At 38.3% G+C, this 19,015-nt stretch overlaps 1 protein-coding gene across 3 annotated transcripts in view; it reads left to right on the forward strand.

The window, feature by feature from the left end:
* The window catches only part of LOC134211636 (TRPL translocation defect protein 14), a 61,417-nt gene that overhangs the window by 3,840 nt on the left and 38,562 nt on the right, over positions 1–19,015 (forward strand). For all 3 annotated transcript variants that reach the window (XM_062688714.1, XM_062688713.1, XM_062688715.1), the window contains 2 exons: positions 15,262–15,329; positions 18,541–18,578. In XM_062688714.1, coding sequence (XP_062544698.1) covers positions 15,262–15,329; positions 18,541–18,578 — 106 coding nt within the window. The remainder of the gene's footprint in view (positions 1–15,261; positions 15,330–18,540; positions 18,579–19,015) is intronic.

Consider the following 19,015-nt stretch of genomic DNA (forward strand, 5'->3'; position numbering starts at 1 on the left):
TTCTAAATTAGCATTCTCAAAGCAATCATGAGAGGCATAGTCTTAACCCTTAAATGCGCAATGTTGTTTTAAAACAACAAACCGAAAATACGTTTAATGTTAATAATTTCAATGGTTATTTACGTTGAACATCTTTTCGACGATTTCTAAAAAATCGCCTTTGCGCCTTTAAGGGTTAAAATAGCATTTTGAATGCACAATGTTGTTTTTCGTTAAGTGCAATGGAACAGCTACATTATTGCCACTTTAAGGCCTGTAGTAGTCATACGTCAAACGTTTTCCAATATGGAACCATATAGCGGGGACTTGTCCAATGAACTTACATTTGAGAATAGAAATCGGTACGTGCAGAATGTTTTTTCCATTCCGACCATTGACAGGAGTACTTGTCGTTAACCTAACCCTATCACTAATTACATAGTTTAGCTACATTTTATTATTAAATTGCACTATTTTCGATGGATGCATTAAAGCAGCTGTAGCTGTTTCATTGCAACTGGGTATGACGTTTGTTACGGTTGCATTCTGAAATGAGTTAGATTAAGTTTCAATGTTCCTAAAAGGGGTTTTTGTTTATGTTGGGCAAAATTATTCCCACTACCATCTCTCTCTTATGGGCCAGCTGGTAAGGGCGATGACAACTACAGCGTCGGGTGGCAAGAGAGCGAGTTCGAATCCCGCTCGAAGAAAGTAAAAAATTATGTTCCATTTCAAATATGAAAAATACAATAACAATATGAAAAAAAAATTATGTAAAAAAAGAATTTAAAAAAAGTCATTGAAAAAACTTTTTTTCCTATTTTTAAAATTAAGCATTTATTCAGCATTGAGGATGCTGAATAAATGCTACTCAGCAAAATTTCTACATTATCGATAAAGTAGGATTGAGCATTTAAGCAGCCATATATTGGGCCAAAACCTGCATTAAAAAAGCATTAAAGGCGACTTTAGGGCTTATTGGTGTTTGCAGTGAAGGCGCATATAATGCCACTTAAATGCTTAATTTAATGCTTACTGGTTACCTGGGTTATGTTATTGTATGGAAGAGCAGAACAACAAATGAAGAACACATTATGCAATCATAGCAAAGTTTGTTATTCATTTATCATTTGGATTTTTAACATATAAATAATAACTGATTTTGATATTTCCCTTTCTGCAAATATTTTGCTGTTGGTTTGCTCTTATAATGGTAAAATGAGTTATTTTTGAGCTATTCGCTCAAACATTTTTTGCTATTATTTTAGTTATTTTAGCAACTATATCAAACAAACTAACATCAGAATTTGCTATTCTGTTATTCATATATTAATGGTAAAATTTGTTATTCTTTTGCTATTTTCTTCTACCCATTTTCATCTTGTCAATTTCTTTGTAATTCTGAGATATTTGTCAGTTTGTGATTAGTTATTTCTTTCACGATGAGCCACTTCCCCATAAAAAAATCCTCCCGACTTTCCCCCAGACTAAATCGGTTCACGTCGGTAGGGTCGACCGATCTTATTCCCGACGAATTTATAGATTGTTTCACCGAGGCTAATGGGAGTTTTCCAGGGGAGCCTACCGACGCGACGCCAAACGAAATCGGTAGACTGACATCGACTAAATCGAATGAATAATAGGTCAATTTCGATTTAAATGACGTGAGACGAAACCAGACGAAATAAAGTGATTAATCGACTTATTAACTTTTATTATTGAGCAAACCAGATCAAATCTATAGATTGATCATTGTATAACATAATGAAATTAGACAAAATAGGGTGATTTATCGAATTATCAAATTCCATCATGAAGCGAATTAGACTAAATCTATAGATTGATCGGTGCGGAAAATAATAAAATCAGATGATATAGGGTGTTTAATCGGTTAAACACATTTAATCACGGAGCAGGTCAGACTAAGTCTGTAGATTGATTGGTTTGGAAAATCATAAAATTAGACGAAATAGGTTGTTTCATCGGTTTATTTAATTTCATCGTTTAGCAAATACGACTTAATCTATAAATTGATCGGCGTGGAAAATGACGAAATCCGACGAAATAGGGGGTTTCATCGGTTTTTCAAATCGGGTGGCATGTCTGATCATTTTAAAAAATACCGTAGATACTTTATGATCACGCGGGACGTCTCGAGCTTCATGATTCTGTAAAAAATAGTAATTATGAAGTTATCTGGGGGTTTTTCAATGAAACCACGGAACACAGCACACTGAATCTCCTGAGGAAGTAACTATACTATAAGATTCTGAATCCTGTAGTCTAATGCTCAGAAATTTGGCGATAAGTTTTCCATCGCGGAAAATAAAGATTCAGGCACCATTTAAAATACAAGAGGAACAAAATCCGGCAAAAATCGTCCTGAGATGTACGAGGCACAGTTTATGAATAGTCACTCAAACTCACCATGTGAAAAAGTAAGATGGCGAAATGTTTACACGGGTATCTTTTTCCGTTCCAAATTGTGACCAGTTTAATTACTTTTTAGTAAAAAATGAAAAATTAAAGATCGTATTTATAATATTTCACTTTGTCTGGGAATCTGTTATTCTAACATATGTTTAAATCGATCGCAAGTAATCACTTACCTTTATTATCCTTTTACTACCGGAAGACCATTCTTCTGAGATGTTCCGGAATTTGCCAAGCACTAAAAAACTTACAAATAAAAGGTCATATTTACTTAATTAAATATAAAATACTCACTTTGCTTTACTCAATGTTCATAAGCACAGGAACCCGATTTCGTCTGTTCATTATTCAGACGATCAAAATAAACACCAAATACACAATCAATCGATTATTCTACCGATGAAATAGGCAATCGATTGCTCGTTCAATAAATCTGGCGACGAAAATATGTAGCCTACGACAATCGACGTCGTCGGTGTAAAATAGGTCGATTTGGTAGGCACCTGATTTCGTCGGGTGATCGTAAAATTTCGGAACTGTCAAATTTTTTATGGGGTTAGCATGATATATCTTATCATTTTTCAAAAGTTTTTTCGTCAGGACTACTGTCATAGTGTGGGTACATTTTATGTTGCTTTGATAGCATTCATCTAGAACGACAATCAACAACAATTGAAAACACAAAAATGTTCTTTGATTTGATTTATTTAAAAAAAGTTGATTCTCAAAAGTTGTTTCTGGAGGATTTTTTAAGATATTTTCGAATAACTCCGATGGTATTTTTACAGAATTACCAACAGAAAACGAAGAAATCTTCCTAAAAAATTACCACAAGGACCCTATGAGGATCTTTGAATAACTTTTTTCTCTGAAATAGCTCTACATTACAACTGGCATGCTTTTCAACTTAGTATTCTAAAAGCATTACCTCAGTTGCTAATGGAAAGCTGTAAGATTTTGATGTTTATATGTTTCTTGATACGATATCTAATAATTGTTTTATAGAAGTTTTGTTTGGAAAACGGAGCTACATTGTCTAATTCCTTAATCTCTTCGCAAGTTTGTCTTGTAATCAATGATCACAATAAAGTTGCACAATTTATCATTCCAGAAGAAATTGCGGTTTTGTCAAATTTTGATTGTTTGCCAAGATTATCTATAGTCAATTAGGATCTATAGTCAATTAGGATCAATTCTTTGAATATCAATGCATCTTGTGCTGAATTTTATAAAGTTCGATCAACAAAAAATTCACGACAATAACGCAACAAAACATGCCAAAACCAACATCTCATCTAAAAAGCGGTGCTTATTAGAATACTTTTGGCTGTTTAGTTTTTGTTCACGTACTACCTAGAAAAACCTGGAATTATCAGGGAATTTCTCCCCACCTGGAAAATATCTGAAATTATCAGGTAATTCTTGACATAACCAGGAAAATTTCAATACCCGGTGATCATGAGTGAAATTCTCTCAAAAGATGAAAATAAATCCTACAAAATATTTGAATAAATATGCCAATCAAATCTATTAAAAAAGTAGTGAACGTTAATGGATCGTTGCTCTGCAAAAAAAGTTTTGCCATCTTCTAAAGAATTCCTGGAGAATTTCCGAAGCTATTCTTGGTGAAATCTAGGAATTTATTCGGGAAATCAATTAGGGATTGCTTTGTAAATTATTTTGAGTATTCCCTCGGAAATTCTTTAGGAATATATTAAAAAATACTAAATTAGTTAGGATTTTTCAAAGCAATTCCTGAAGGAACTTCCGAAGGAATTTCGGGACTAGTTTTCCAAGGAATTATTCAAAGAAATCACAAAAAAGAGAGTCCATAAGAATGACTAGCAAATTTTCTAAATTATTTCTGGAGGAATTTCCAAGATAAAAACCGAAAAGAATTCCCGGAGGAATTTCAAAATGAATTTCCGGACGATTTTTCGTATTGATTCTTTAAGAAATTCCTGGTTATTTGTGAAGGATTTTTGCTAAAGGATTCTTGAAAGAATAGCCGAAGGATTCCTTAATGGATTTTTCAAAGGAGTTTCTAGAGGTATTCTCGAAGTATTTCCCAAGAATTCTTAAAAGCAAAATATCCGGAAAAACTCCTCCAGGTGTTTTCTAAAGTTTTCCTCAAGATACTTCTGAACGAATTCCCAAAAAAATCTCAAGGAATTAAAAAAAAAAATAACCGAAGCATTTTCCGAAGGTTTTTACAGTTGATTCAAAAGTATGAGATTGCTAATGTCGTTGCTGTTCGCGTGACTAACATCTAGGTTACTTCGACCTGGCAGCCAAAGTACCGGTACTACAAGTGTCAAACCGATGTTGGTGATGGAACCAAAAATGCACTACAACATGGCCAATTATGGCCAATTGAAGCTTGTTGAAGCATAATTTGGCAAAATAATTAAAACGACTACAGCGTCATTAGCGTTCTAGTACTAATGCTTCTACTGTTTTTACAGTAAAGCAGTAATAGAACGCTAGTGGCGCTGTATCCATTGAAATTATTCTGCCGAAATGTGCTTCAATAAGCTTAATAGCCTATTCAGACTACGATTAGATTATTTATCGTAATAAATATCCCTAGGTAACCAATAAGCATCAAAGTAAGCACTATAGTAGCATTATACTGGCATTGCATATGCTCCATGCTGTAAATAAGCATTTCGAAAACCTGGCTGTTCTAAATAAGCATTCTCAAAGCAGTCATGAGAGGCATTTTTTTTTTTTTCCTTGTCGGGTATATTTTATTACTGCGACCATTTTTTTGATCTATTGTAATATATTCCCCTTTTTTTCTTGCTATGTCATTATGGCGTATCGCTATTGGAAGTGATCGTCATTGTTTGACTAACAGCTTCTCCCCAACACGGCTCAGCTTTTCGAATGAAATGCACCACCGAATTGGGATTTGTTCTACCAAGCTCAAGTGGTTCTATAAGCCCTTGGTGAAGAACTTTTGTCTTGTTCGAAAAATTGCCGGACAACGGCATAACAGATGCTCCGAATCTTCTTTTTCTATGTCGCAGAAGCGACATAGATCATTCTGAAGTTTCCCTATAAGCTTCAAATGATATCGACTCGGACAATGACCTGTAATGAGACCCGTATAAGTGCTTAGGTCTCTTTTAGATAATTCTAAGATGTTGCGAGTCATGGAAACATTCGGAGTGATAAAACGTTTCGATTGCCTGGCATTAGTTGCGTTCCTAAAATTGGTTTCTATTTTCATAGATTCCCATACCTTCAGCTCCATACGAAGAGAAGAAGTTGGTAAGCTGCAAAAAGGTTCCGGTCCTGTAAACCGACTTGATGATCCGAGTCTCGCCAGCATATCGGCTTTTTCGTTACCACAGTGTCCTGGAACCCAATATAGATTAACTTGGTTCCGACAAGACAATTTTGGAGGGACTGAATGCATTCCCAAACTTGTTTTGAAGTGCATGTTGCCGACTTCAGAGCATTCAAAGCTGCTTGGCTGTCGGACATTATGCATATATTTGAGTGTCTGTAGTTCCTACGCAAACATATTACAGAACACTCTAGAATTGCGTGAACTTCCGCTTGGAATACGGATGGCCAACTTCCCATGGGAATCGATATGTCTATCCCAGGGCCAGTAACTCCTGCTCCCACATGGTTGTTCAATTTTGAACCGTCAGTATAAAACGTAATTGATCCTGAACGAAGTGTTGGTCCTCCATTCAACCATGTATTGCGCCCAGGATCAATTACTTTGAATAGTCTATTGAAATTGTATTTTTTCTCCATCCAGTCCTCATTGTTTATTACTAGGAGTTTATACTGAAGTTTTTAGAATGCTAAGATGACCCTTAAGGTCACCTCCTAAGAGGTTTTCGGATCTTCTGATCCTCAAGGCAATCTTTTCAGCTTCTAATTGTACAATTTGATGCAGAGGAAGCATGTACAGTAAAGCATTTAGTGCACTCGATGGTGTACTGCTCATTGCACCTGTAATTGAGATAGTCGCTAATCGTTGAAGTTTTCGAGCTTCATCTGAGCACTCTTCTCTTTCGTCTTTGGCCACCAGACCAACGAACCATAGGTAATTCTTGGTTTTACTATAGCTGAATATATCCAATGGATCATTTTCGGCTTAAGTCCCCATTTCCTACCAAAAGTTCGTTTACTAATCCATAGAGCATTTGTCGCTTTATTAATGGCGTGTTCTAAATGCATGTTCCAGTTAAGTTTGCTATCAAGAACTACGCCAAGGAATTTGACTGTATTTGAAAGTTCCAATCGTGTACCTTTCAATGTCATGTTGTTTAGTGAGAATTTCCTCCTACGCGTGAAGGGCACAATAGTGGTTTTGGACGGATTTACACTCAATCCTTCTCTATCGCACCATGTGGAGACATAGTTTAAAGCAGTTTGCATTCTGTTGGCGATAATGTCATTGTATTTGCCTCGTACTATTATGACAATATCGTCAGCGAAACCAATTACTTCGAAGCCCTGGGCTATAAGGTATTTGAGAAGATCATCTACTATTAAAGACCACAATAAAGGTGATAATACGCCTCCTTGTGGGCACCCTTTGATTGCTCTAACACTAATGTGAGAGTTTCCAAGGTTAGCTGATATTTCTCTTTTTGTTAACATTTCTTTAATCCAATCTACAATGCATTTATCGAAGCCACGATTTGACATTGCCTTTTTTATGGAATTATGAGAAGTGTTGTCAAAAGCTCCCTCTATATCTAAGAAAGCAGCAAGAGATATTTCTTTTGCTTCAAAAGATTTTTCTAATTTTGTAACAACTGCATGTAATGCGGTTACTGATGACTTACCTTCCTGATAAGCGAATTGGTGTTTGCTTAACGGTAGTTGGGTTAAATATGATGACTTGATATGTTCATCTATTATTTTTTCCATTGTTTTCAGTAGAACGGAGGACAAGCTTATAGGCCTAAAGGATTTTGGTGAGGTTTTATCCTTTTTATTTGCCTTGGGGATAAATGTCACCCGTACTTGTCGCCAAACTGATGGAATGTAGCTCAACGATAAACTTGCTTGAAACAGCTTTGTGAGGATAGGTATTAAAATTGCCTTACTTTTTGCAGTAGTACAGGAAAGATTCCATCTATATCCGGTGATTTGAAAGGTTCAAAGGAATCTATGCCCCATTCGACTATTCTTTCAGTAAAATGTGTGTGGTTAGAATGCGTGCTTCGTTCCTGGATCGTTGTAGCTCAGTTCAGTCATTTCGTTCATTGTTCCATGAATCTGATGCCTGATTTCAATTATTCCAGTTCCCATAGCATTCGCCTTAAGGTCTTCATTTGAACTGATAATAGACCCGAAAAATGAGTGTTCATCATCAATTTTAACGTTTCACTCGCAGATGTGGTGAATAAGCCGTTACCTTTTTTTTTGAAGTACTAGTCCATTAGAATGATCTTTGGCTAGGATTTTTTGCAACCTGGCAGCTGCTGGAGTATTTTCTATGTTTTCACATGTATGCCTCCAATGTATCCTTTTAGATCGCCTAATCTCTCGGTTGTAATCGGTGAGGGATTGTTTGTATTGTTCCCACTGTTGTGTTCGCTTAGCCCGGTTGAAAAGTTTTCGGGTTCTTTTGCGCAGTTTTTGTAGTCTGTTGTTCCACCATGGTATGTCTCTATTTGTAGAGCGTAACTTAAGGGTACAACTTTCATTAAAAGAGTTTTGGATTAGCCTAGAAAGCTGGTTTGAGCTTTTCTCAAGTTCATCCCAAGAGTTTAAGTTAGATACAAATATATTTTTTCGGCATCTAACTTAGAATTATATAGCTCCCAATCAGTTTTTCTGGGATCTTTGATATATTGTGTGAGTTGTTTTCCAGCCTCATACTCAAAATGATATGTTTATGATCTGACAAGGATTCTTCACTTGAAACATGCCAGTTATTTATATTGTCCGAAATGAATGGACTACACAGCGTTAAGTCAAGAACTTCCTGCCTTACTGCGTTCATGAATGTTGGAGCATCTCCTCTATTACATATATCTATTTCATTTTTAGAAATGTAATCCAAAAGGTACTCACCTCTGTTGTTGATGTCCGTGCTGGCCCATACGGTATGATGAGCATTGGCATCACAGCCAATTATGAACGACTTGTTTTGTTTTTACAATAAGAAACGAAAGCTGCTACTTCTGGTGGAGGTACATCGCCCACGTCGCCGGGAAAGTATGCTGAAGCAACATATATTACCGTTGTCCCATGGGCTGTTGGCACCTCCATCATGACCGCAGCAATATCTCTTTTGATGAATTCTGTAATTGGAATTATGTTTATTCTTCCGTTCACTAAAATGGCAGCTCTTGGTGCAAGTTGCCCTTCATAGTAAATTAGCTTACTGAAATTTGTAGTTATTCCAAGTATCCTACTATTTATTGCCCATGGCTCCTGGATGAATGCGACATCCAGTTTGCTCTCCGTGAACCTTTTGCAAAGTACGGCTGATGCCCAATTTGCGTGATGGAGGTTCACTTGAATGAACTTGATATTTTTATTGAAGGTCCTTTTTTTGTTTACCGCTTGCATGGGGATTTAGTATCTCCCTGTCTTCGGTTTCGCGGCCTCCTTTAATTGGATGTTTGTCTACTTGGACTTTAATGTCTCGGTACATCGACTTAATCCGTTTATTTGACGTTCGAGGCTCGCTCTGCTTATGAACGTCGGTGCTTGTAGTGTGGCCAGAAGCATTATGGTTTGTTTTTGTCCTCTCTATTCCACTCGGTCCTGGGATCTGGACAGATTGATCGACGATCATTTTGTCATCTCCAGTTCCTTCTCGTGTCATATGAGAGTCATTTTCATCCCTATGCTTTGGTCGTTCACTACCTTCTTGCTGATTTTTTCTGCGGAATTTCTTCCTCAGGGTTGCATTCCCAAATTTGTAGTCAAGTGAGAATTCACATTGCTTGATTGAGTTCAATGAAGCTCCATCGACTGTGAATACTAGTTCGACATGTCTTTGGCTAATGGTGTTGCGCTGTAGTATCCTCCATGCATCAACTGCTAGCCCATCATTTTGGCTTTCCAGGAGTGCCAGAATTTCTTCATTCTTGTCTTCTGTACTCCACGGAAAAAAGCCGATCAATATTTCAGGTTGCGGGATATTTTTTTCATCCACCGCTGTGAGTTCAGCCCCAGGCCAGGGAGTTATTGTAGAAACTATGCTCTTCAGCCAGTCTGCTGTTTTTTGTTTTGCAGACTATTACTAAATAGCCAGATTTGAACACGGAGTCACCAAATTTTGGTTTCAGTTGTTCCTTCCGTCGCCCAACTATTTTCGCCAGAATGGCTTTTGGGTAGTTTGGCATGAGAGGCATAGTCTTATAATAGCATTGAACTATTTTCGATGGATGCATTAAAGCAGCACTACTGTAGCTGTTTCATTGCAACTGGGTATGACGTTTGTGACGGTTGCATTCTGAGATGAGTTAGATTAAGTTTCTTACCTGGCACAGAGGTTACCATGATCATCAAGGTGGTTCCTCCAGGGTGAGACCAGGGTTGCCAAAATATCCTGAGGGCCGAAAACCGGTCTAGGGCCGAAAACCTCATTAATAAAGACAATAATAATAAAGTTTCAATGTTCCTGAAAAGGCCTAGTGTTTTCATTTCATTTATTTAGTTTACATCTAAACAGATAACACTGAATCAACAATTTGACGCCACAATACACGGTTCGATGCCGCATCTCTCCATCCTCAGATACGCCCCACGCTCGCCAAGTCGTTCTGCACCTGGTCTGCCCATCTCGCTCGCTGCGCTCCACGCCGTCTCGTACCTGCCGGATCGGAAGCGAACACCATCTTTGCAGGGTTGCTGTCCGGCATTCTTGCAACATGTCCTGCCCATCGTACCCTTCCGGCTTTAGCTACCTTCTGGATACTGGGTTCGCCGTAGAGTTGGGCGAGCTCATGGTTCATTCTTCGCCGCCACACACCGTCTTCTTGCACACCGCCAAAGATGGTCCTAAGCACCCGTCTCTCGAATACTCCGAGTGCTTGCAAGTCCTCCTCGAGCATTGTCCATGTTTCATGTCCGTAGAGGACAACCGGTCTTATAAGCGCCTTGTACATGACACATTTGGTGCGGTGGCGAATCTTTTTCGACCACAGTTTCTTCTGGAGCCCGTAGTAGGCCCGACTTCCACAGATGATGCGCCTTCGTATTTCACGACTAACGTTGTTGTCAGCCGTTAGCAAGGATCCGAGGTAGACGAATTCCTCGACCACCTCGAAGGTATCCCCGTCTATCGTAACACTGCTTCCCAGGCGGGCCCTGTCGCGCTCGGTTCCGCCCACAAGCATGTACATTGTCTTTGACGCATTCACCACCAGTCCAACTTTTGTTGCTTCACGTTTCAGGCGGGTGCAAATGCTCGGCCGACAATGTCCATGTCATCCGCGAAGCAAATAAATTGACTGTATCTGTTGAAAATCGTACCCCGGCTGTTACACCCGGCTCTCCGCATGACACCTTCTAGCGCAATGTTGAACAACAGGCACGAAAGTCCATCACCTTGTCTTAGTCCCCGGCGCGATTCGAACGAACTGGAGTGTTTGCCCGAAATCTTCACACAGTTTTGCACACCATCCACCGTTGCTTTGATCAGTCTGGTAAGCTTCCCAGGGAAGCTGTTCTCGTCCATAAGGCCTAGTGTTTATGTTGGGCAAAATTATTCCCACTACCATCTCTCTCTTATGGGCCAGCTGGTAAGGGTGATGACAACTACAGCGTCGGGTGGCAAGAGCGCGAGTTCGAATCCCGCTCGAAGAAAGGTTCCATTTCAAATATTGAAAATACATTAACGATATAATATGATAAAAAAACTATGTAAAAAAAGAATTAGAAAAAAATGCCAATAAAAAAACCTTTTTTCTTGTTTTTAAAATTAAGCATTTATTCAGCATTTTAGATGCTGAATAAATGCTACTCAGCCAAATTTCTACTTTATCGATAAAGTAGGATTGAGCATTTAAGCAGCCATATATTGGGCCAAAATCTGCAATAAAATAGCATTTAGGGCGACTATAGGGCTTATTGGCATTTAATGTTTTGAAGGCGCATATAATGCCACTTAAATGGTTTATATAATGCTTACTGGTTACCTGGGTCGTGTTAAAGCAGAGAAAGAAAGATGATTGTATGGTGTTGGCATCAGGTTGTTGTTTATCATGATATTTATGATCATAAGTGGCGTAATCTGAATAGGCTATAACTTGGCCGTTTGACACTTATATTACCGATACCTTGGCTGCTAGGTCCAAGCAAACTAGATGTTGGTCACAACCTAGAACGCGAACAGGTATAAAGACGTTAGGCATGAGTATGTTAGGCATAAAGGATGTTAAGCATAAAATGCCCCAAAGACAGCTCACGACATAAAGAAGGTATTATGTCTAACGTCCTTATGCCTCTTACGTCATGGACCCAGCAATCTCATATTTTTGCACCAACACATTGCCTGAAGCAGTGGCGTAGCCAGAAATTTGTTCCGTGGGGGATGGGGGGGGTTTGTTCCTAACATTTTTCAGTTCGAGAAGCTTCGAAAAAAAAAAATATTCTAAAAAAATTGTCTCTGGGGGGGGTTTTATGTCCAAACCTCCCCCCCCTGGGGCTACGCCACTGGCCTGAAGGATTTTCACAAGAAGTTCTGAAGGATTTCCTGAAGAAATTCCCAAACATATTTCTGGAACATTTCCTTAAGAAGTTTTCTTAAGTTTCTTAAAAAAACAGCTGAAATAAAAGGATTTCCGAAAGAATTCTTAATCAAGTTTACAAAGAAATTAAAAAAAAAAATCAGAAGAATATCTGAAAAAATCTGCAAAGTATGTTATAAAGGTATTTCCGAGGGATTTTCACAAGACATTTTCGAACAAAAACATGGAGGAATTAAAAAAAATCGTAAAGGAATCGCCAAATGCATTTCTAAAGGAATATCCGAAACAATTCCTTGAGATGTTTTCAAAAGTTTTAGCAAAGAAATTTTCAAATTAGGTTCTGAAGCAATTCTTAAAATCCGGAGGATTTTCCGATGGAATCTATGGAGAAATTTTCAAAGGAATACCTGGAGGAATTTCCTATGTGATTCCTGAAGGAATTTTGATTGAATGGCTGAAGTAATTTATTGCTGAACTTGCGAAGGAATTCCTGGAAGAATTCTTTAAGATAATATTTTTCGCAATATTTACTTTTTTGAATTGATTATTTTGCTGCTAATACCTATATGTGGCACGTTGGTTTTTGCCTGGAAATTAATGTAAAACACCTGGAAAAAACCTGAAAAATCAGGGAATTCTGTTTTTACAGATGAGTAGACACTCTGCTTTGCTTCAGTCTGAATTTTTGTAAGAGCTGGCGCTAGTGAGCGTTTAAATTTGTTCTCATAAAACATCAATCAGTATCTCCCGACCCTGACTAGTTAGCAACATAGAGTCTTCAGCAAAGTTGTTCAGAGTATCTTGGCGGTTCAACAACTGATCCAAATAATTCTGAATTTTTGCATAAGGTGGCGCTAGTGATCATCCAAACTTCTTCTGCATAAAACATCAATCTGCATCTCAAGAATCTGATTAGTTAGCTATATGGAGTCTTCAGCAAAGTTGTTCAGAGTACCTTGGCGGGTCAAGAACTGATTCAAATAATTCTGAATTTTTGTACTAGGTGGCGCTAGTGAGCGTTTAAATTTGTTTCGCATAAAACATCAATCAGTATCTCCCGACCCTGACTAGTTAGCTACATAGAGTCTTCAGCAAAGTTGTTTAGAGCATCTTGCCGGTTCAAGAAACGATCGGAATAATTCTGAATTTTTGCATGAGGTGGCGCTAGTGAGCATCTAAACTTCTTCTGCATGAAACATCAATCTGCATCTCAAGAACCTGATTAGTTAGCTATATGGAGTCTTCAGCAAAGTTGTTCAGAGTATCTTGGCGGCTCAACAACTGATCGAAATAGTTCTATTTTTTTGCATGAGGTGGCGCTAGTGAGCATCCAAACTTCTTTTGCATAGAACATCAATCTGTATCACCGGCCGGATGAAGAAACATAAACAAATTATACTCCACTGCACAGTTCTAAAGACCCTTCCACAAACAAACTCGTTGTGATACACCGGAAGTGGCGAAAGACACATAAAAACCAGTTTGCTAATACGCGTACCACTTCGTATTGACCGATTTCGTAAACATGCTCAAGGAGGGATACACGAAATCATTTTGTTGACGTTATGGAGGTACCGATTGAATTTGATATGATGTTCCTAGTTTGCAGTCATATGTTATATTGGTTTCAAAGCAGCCATATTGAGCAAGTCATGAACGCCATGGCCGTTATAAAACCAAACAGTGCAGTATGGATCGTTATGTAGAGAAGATATCTTTTTCAAAACGTCAAAACAACCACAAATGAAATTTATTTCGAGTATTCCGTGAGTGTGCATGTGTTGAGCTGTTAGAACCTTTTCAACAATGTGCGTCGCACAAAAAAAAAGAATGTGACGATGAATGAATTTGTTCCTTTAGGCAATGTGCAACCAAATGTTGTAGGTAAAAGTGTGGGGGAGGCAGAGATAGGGAGAGATAGAGTGAGACAGAGAGAAAGAGTGTGAGAGAGAGAAAGAGTGAGAGAGAGAGAAAGAGTGAGAGAGAGAGAAAGAGTGAGAGAGAGAAAGAGTGAGAGAGAAAGAGTGAGAGAGTAAAAGAGAAAGAGTGAGAGAGTGAAAGAGAAAGAGTGAGAGAGTGTGAGAGGAGAGTGACAGAGTGAAAGGGAAAGAGCGAGAGAGAGTGAGAGAGAAAGAGTAAGGGAGAGAGAAAGAGTGAGAGAGTGGGAGAGAAAGAGTGAGAGAGTGGAAGAGAAAGAGTGAGAGGGAGAGGGAGAGAGAGTAAAATTTCCAATTACTTGATTCGTTTTCGAGTCAGGCACAAAATTGTGGTTCATTTGCGTGGGAGCCCCTGCCGCCCCCCCCCCTCGCAAAATGTAGAAATCCAATAAATTCCGTATGATCTCGTGGCAAGTGCAGAGGTATATTCGGCTTGCAGTGGGCGAGTGATTACATTATCATTTTCTCCCCCTTCTCTACATTGACTTGCATTCTGACGTGGCACGCGCCAGTATGACCAGATCACCAGTACTTGTACATTAAAGATGAGTGCTAGTCCCAAGCAAACATCTGTTGGTTTTCTGTGCAAGAACAGCTGATATGGCCATAATGGAGTAGCAACTACGGGCAGTCAATCAAGCACAAGCTCAAGATCAAGTTACTGGCTCTACGACAATATCTGAATTTCCCTAAAGCTAATGTTCACGATTAACATCATATCCGTTGTTTTAAATCATCTCTGATTCAGGCAGAAACTATTTTGATAATTTTGGAAATGCATTTAAGGGCTAGGCGGTTCTTAATCCTGGAGATACGCTTGTTCCTAATGCAATTGGCAATACCGCCCCAAGCCGACATATATAAAAAGATTTATATCCTATCGATCATAATCTCCTCGAATCATTAATGTAAATATAAGTTTGTGCTGAAAGCGAGTAATTTAGGCTTCAACCCTTAAATTATGTAACTAAGAAAATTCAACTAAACCATGGATAAGATGCATCTTAAAATCAATATTTCAAGAACAAGTCAGGTTATCAAAGTGAAACAAACTGACTTGGAACTCTTATGCAAATATGGACAGTGTAGGTGTTTTTCTATTATTTTACTTGTGTTACAATAGTTTGCGCATGTTCGGAAAGGTTAAAATATTAATTGACATAATATTCATAGATGATAGGCAGGAAAAAATACTTACCTATGTTTTAAATGCTTTTCTCTTGCAGGACCTTGCGGTGGTAAGACAACCGGTCAGGCGCGGCTGTGCACCTTCTTCGAAAACCTCGGATGGAAGGTAAGTTCACGCTGACATGATGACCAACTCGTGAGTTGTGCCAATATCTTCTCTACTGCCGTTTTTTTTTCGAGATTCTTTTTCAATCGTTTGTTGACCATAGCGTAGTGGCGGGGCGGCGATACATATACCTAGCAGAGAGATACGCCGCATATCTTGCCTGTATTTTGCTCTCACAGCAAAACAAGTCAATCGGTCAATTCGTCCGTAGTGCAAATTGTTCTATTTTTGTTTCGTTCACAAAATAAGGATCACGAGATCTGTTTGCTTGCTTGCTATCAAGCCGCGCGATCGTTTTACCGAATGTCTTGAATGTGGCAGAGCTGTGTTCATTCGTATATCTATATATATTTTTGTCATACACTTCAGGGAATTCGTAGCTTCCTACGTAATTATTGTGATTCGAAAGTAGCGGGTTTAATTCATAACGGGTCGAGACTATTTCTCGGCTTTTTGATTTCAGTTTGTTTGCATTGCATTGATAAGCATGAGAAGACTAACAAGTTGAAGGCAAGTCCAGATCTATTACACAGTTTAAAGTGCAGGGAGTCTGCAGTGAACAATACTCTCTGCATTTAGTTTATTAAGATTTGTAAAATATAGACTGTGGCATGTGAATATCACATGCTGCTGCCTCAACTATTCAAGTATGGGAATGTAGAGTAAGATGGCCACCCCATACAAAGAATCATATTAGGCTAAATATTAATATAAATAATGGTACTATATAATTGTGCAGCTTCTTCCTCTTCATGACTTTTAGAAAGCTTATTGCTCTTTGGAAATAGAAGCACTTCCACAGATATTATTTGCTAACCAAATTCAGGAATTCGTATTTCGTGTGGCAAGCACAATTAAACACTATGCCCGAAGAGATCGAACAATTTCCAACGCGTCACCACATAATAATAATGCCGTGCTTTTGTCGATTTGGCTATGGGAGGTCTTATATTCCAACCTGATCTAACGTTTGAGGTCTCCAGCTTTTTGAACCACTGCATCCATTTTATTGAACTTTTGTAGTATACCAGTGCCATTTGTTTAGTGCATGTATGTTTGCTCCATTTCTATTGAGAAGAAATGACGTAGGGGAAACGACGGCTTTGGCAGGTTTTGTTCTATTATTGTCAGGGGGGTTTTTGTTGATATGCAAAGAATGTTGAGTCCAAATTTGAGCATAATTAGTTATAGAAAACCCTCCTGACAATAATAGAACAAAACCTGCCAAAGCCGTCATTTCCCCTAGTCGTTTTTTATTCAGATATTTCTCAAACTTATTGTGAGGCCTCTTTAGATTGATGTACCTCTATTCTATTTATACCCCTTGAGAAATGGCTTATACCAACAATAACTGGGATAATACTGATTTTGACCAGAGTGTATTATATAGAGTTGCGCAACGAGTGAATAGTCAATTCTACCTATTGAACAAAACGTCTACCTATCGAACAAAGTAAACAAATGCTTGTTGGTAAGGCGGAAGTATTGTTATCGCCTAATGATTATTATGGCGAATTAAAACGCATGAATTGAAATGTATTAGATTTGACCTAGAAACAGCTTCAAAAAACATCAATACATTCCCCAATAAAGAAGCAACAAGAAACTCACGTGTTTGCACTCTGTGCGTGACTAGGTTATCGAATTAAAAAGCTTTAGAAGTCACTTGAAGGGTTAAACAAAAGTGAAAGTTGGCAACCGAATAACAAGAGCATCATTCAGAATAAGTGTGAGAAGATCCTCTTTGCGTAACTCTATATAATAGACTCTGATTTTGACCATGCATCGGTACTGAAGTTCGAATATATTTTTACTTATTCTTATGAGTTCCGAATTCGTTTTTGCACAGAGCTCTGATTTCATTACGTTTGGCACTTCTGAATCTCACCTTCACACAGAGTTCTAATCAGTCAGAGGGTTCAGCAGATCCACTAAATTCGTATCCGCTTCTTTTCTAAGTAATCAGCATTCTGGAGCTTGGAGATTCATGTTGTCGGTTTCGAGATCCAGTTGTGAGGCTACCAGGCCCGAATAATAGCTAACTGGCTTCCAAGATAATAAAAGTTTCCTCTGCTTGTCCGGCTACCGTAAAGTTGGAGGGGTTGTTTGTGTTTACACTAAACGATTTGCTCTCGCTGACGTTGATGAAGCGACCCGCAACAGAGCAGCGTTCGGCTAGGTCGTTGAGATTACTCAATACAATACGCATTGATAACTTTTACATGATTATCAATTCCGGCAATTGATTTCTCCAAATGAATACAAGTTTGTGTGATTCCGCTATATTCCTCTCAAAGTGTTTCTGATATTTTTGCTGCAACTGGATTACCACTCACTTTTATTTTATACATCCTACACAGTAACATTAGTGTTGGTGATTCTGGCTTTGGGGAACTCAATTCAAAAACGGATTGTTTTGTAGCTTAAAACTGCGATGTCACATTGGATACCATTTCCTATGCTTGGGATGGTGGTACTCAGAATGGCCGTCTAGCCCAAAAATTCCCTACAGTAACTATTCTATTTACTCCAGTACAGTGTCCCCCCGCTGATCCGACAAATGTATGGCCGGACTATCGAGGTTTCTCTCGTTAATCCGACTGTCAAATCCATACAAATGAACCAAAACAAAATCACAGCACAAATTAGAAAACTGACAGCTTAATGTGTTTAAATGGGTGTTGATACTTTTTAATCCGGAAAATTCCGAATTAGCGAGATCCGAACTAACGAGTCGTCGGACTAGCGAGGTCCGGATAAGTGGGGGGATACTGTATCTATATTTTTGCTTGAACAATTTACTATGAATGAATATTTGACCATTTTACATATGTCTGTATATTACGTATCCGGCGTCAGCGGCATACTGCTGGTAGCGGTGAGTAGCGATGACTATTGTCAGCCCTGTGAGTAGGAAATTACCCACTACTAATGCTTAATGCCAACGTGGACGATGGTAATAGTACATTGCAACATAAAGAAAAACAAAGAAAAATATATTTTTGAAAAAAAAACAGTGCAAGCGAGTTTTTACAGACTTTCGTCTAATCTTTACTGAAGTGCTTTGCAAACGATATATATACGAATGAATACAGTTCTGGTAGCCTAATTCAGTAAAATCCGCCATTCAGCTTCCCGAAAGTAGAGTAGATACAACAGCAACAATAGAGAGTTCTATAGAATATTTTGTTCGATTTGTTAATTTTTACAGGTGTTTCGAGTGCCTGAAACGGCTACTGTACTCCTCAGGTACGATTTCATAATACCTGTGAACATGATTAGTAAATGGTAGAATTGCAAACTTAGTTCGATTCCGCAAGAATTTCATTTTATTAATTTTTCGATAAGTCGGTCGGGATTCTGCCAAATCGCACCAAGAGCCAATAAAAAAAAATCACCAAATTTGTTGCCCTAGTTTTTGTTTGGCAGTTTCGTTTGATAACGAATCGTATCGAATGGTCCTCAACTTGAGCATATCTTTTTAGTAGCAGAATCATAATAAGCAAGAATTGAGATGTCACACAGCGAGAATCAAAGCTTATTGTAACACAGAACAGGATGATTAACAAGGCGTTTAGTGCGGTTTTGTAGAACCCCGAACATGTAATTCGATCATTATGTTCTTACACACACATCCATACTGTTACTTAGAAAAATAGTTTTTTTTATTAGATTTATTACGGTCA

Source organism: Armigeres subalbatus, chromosome 2 (genome assembly GCF_024139115.2).
Source record: "Armigeres subalbatus isolate Guangzhou_Male chromosome 2, GZ_Asu_2, whole genome shotgun sequence".
Classification (NCBI taxonomy): domain Eukaryota; kingdom Metazoa; phylum Arthropoda; class Insecta; order Diptera; family Culicidae; genus Armigeres; species Armigeres subalbatus.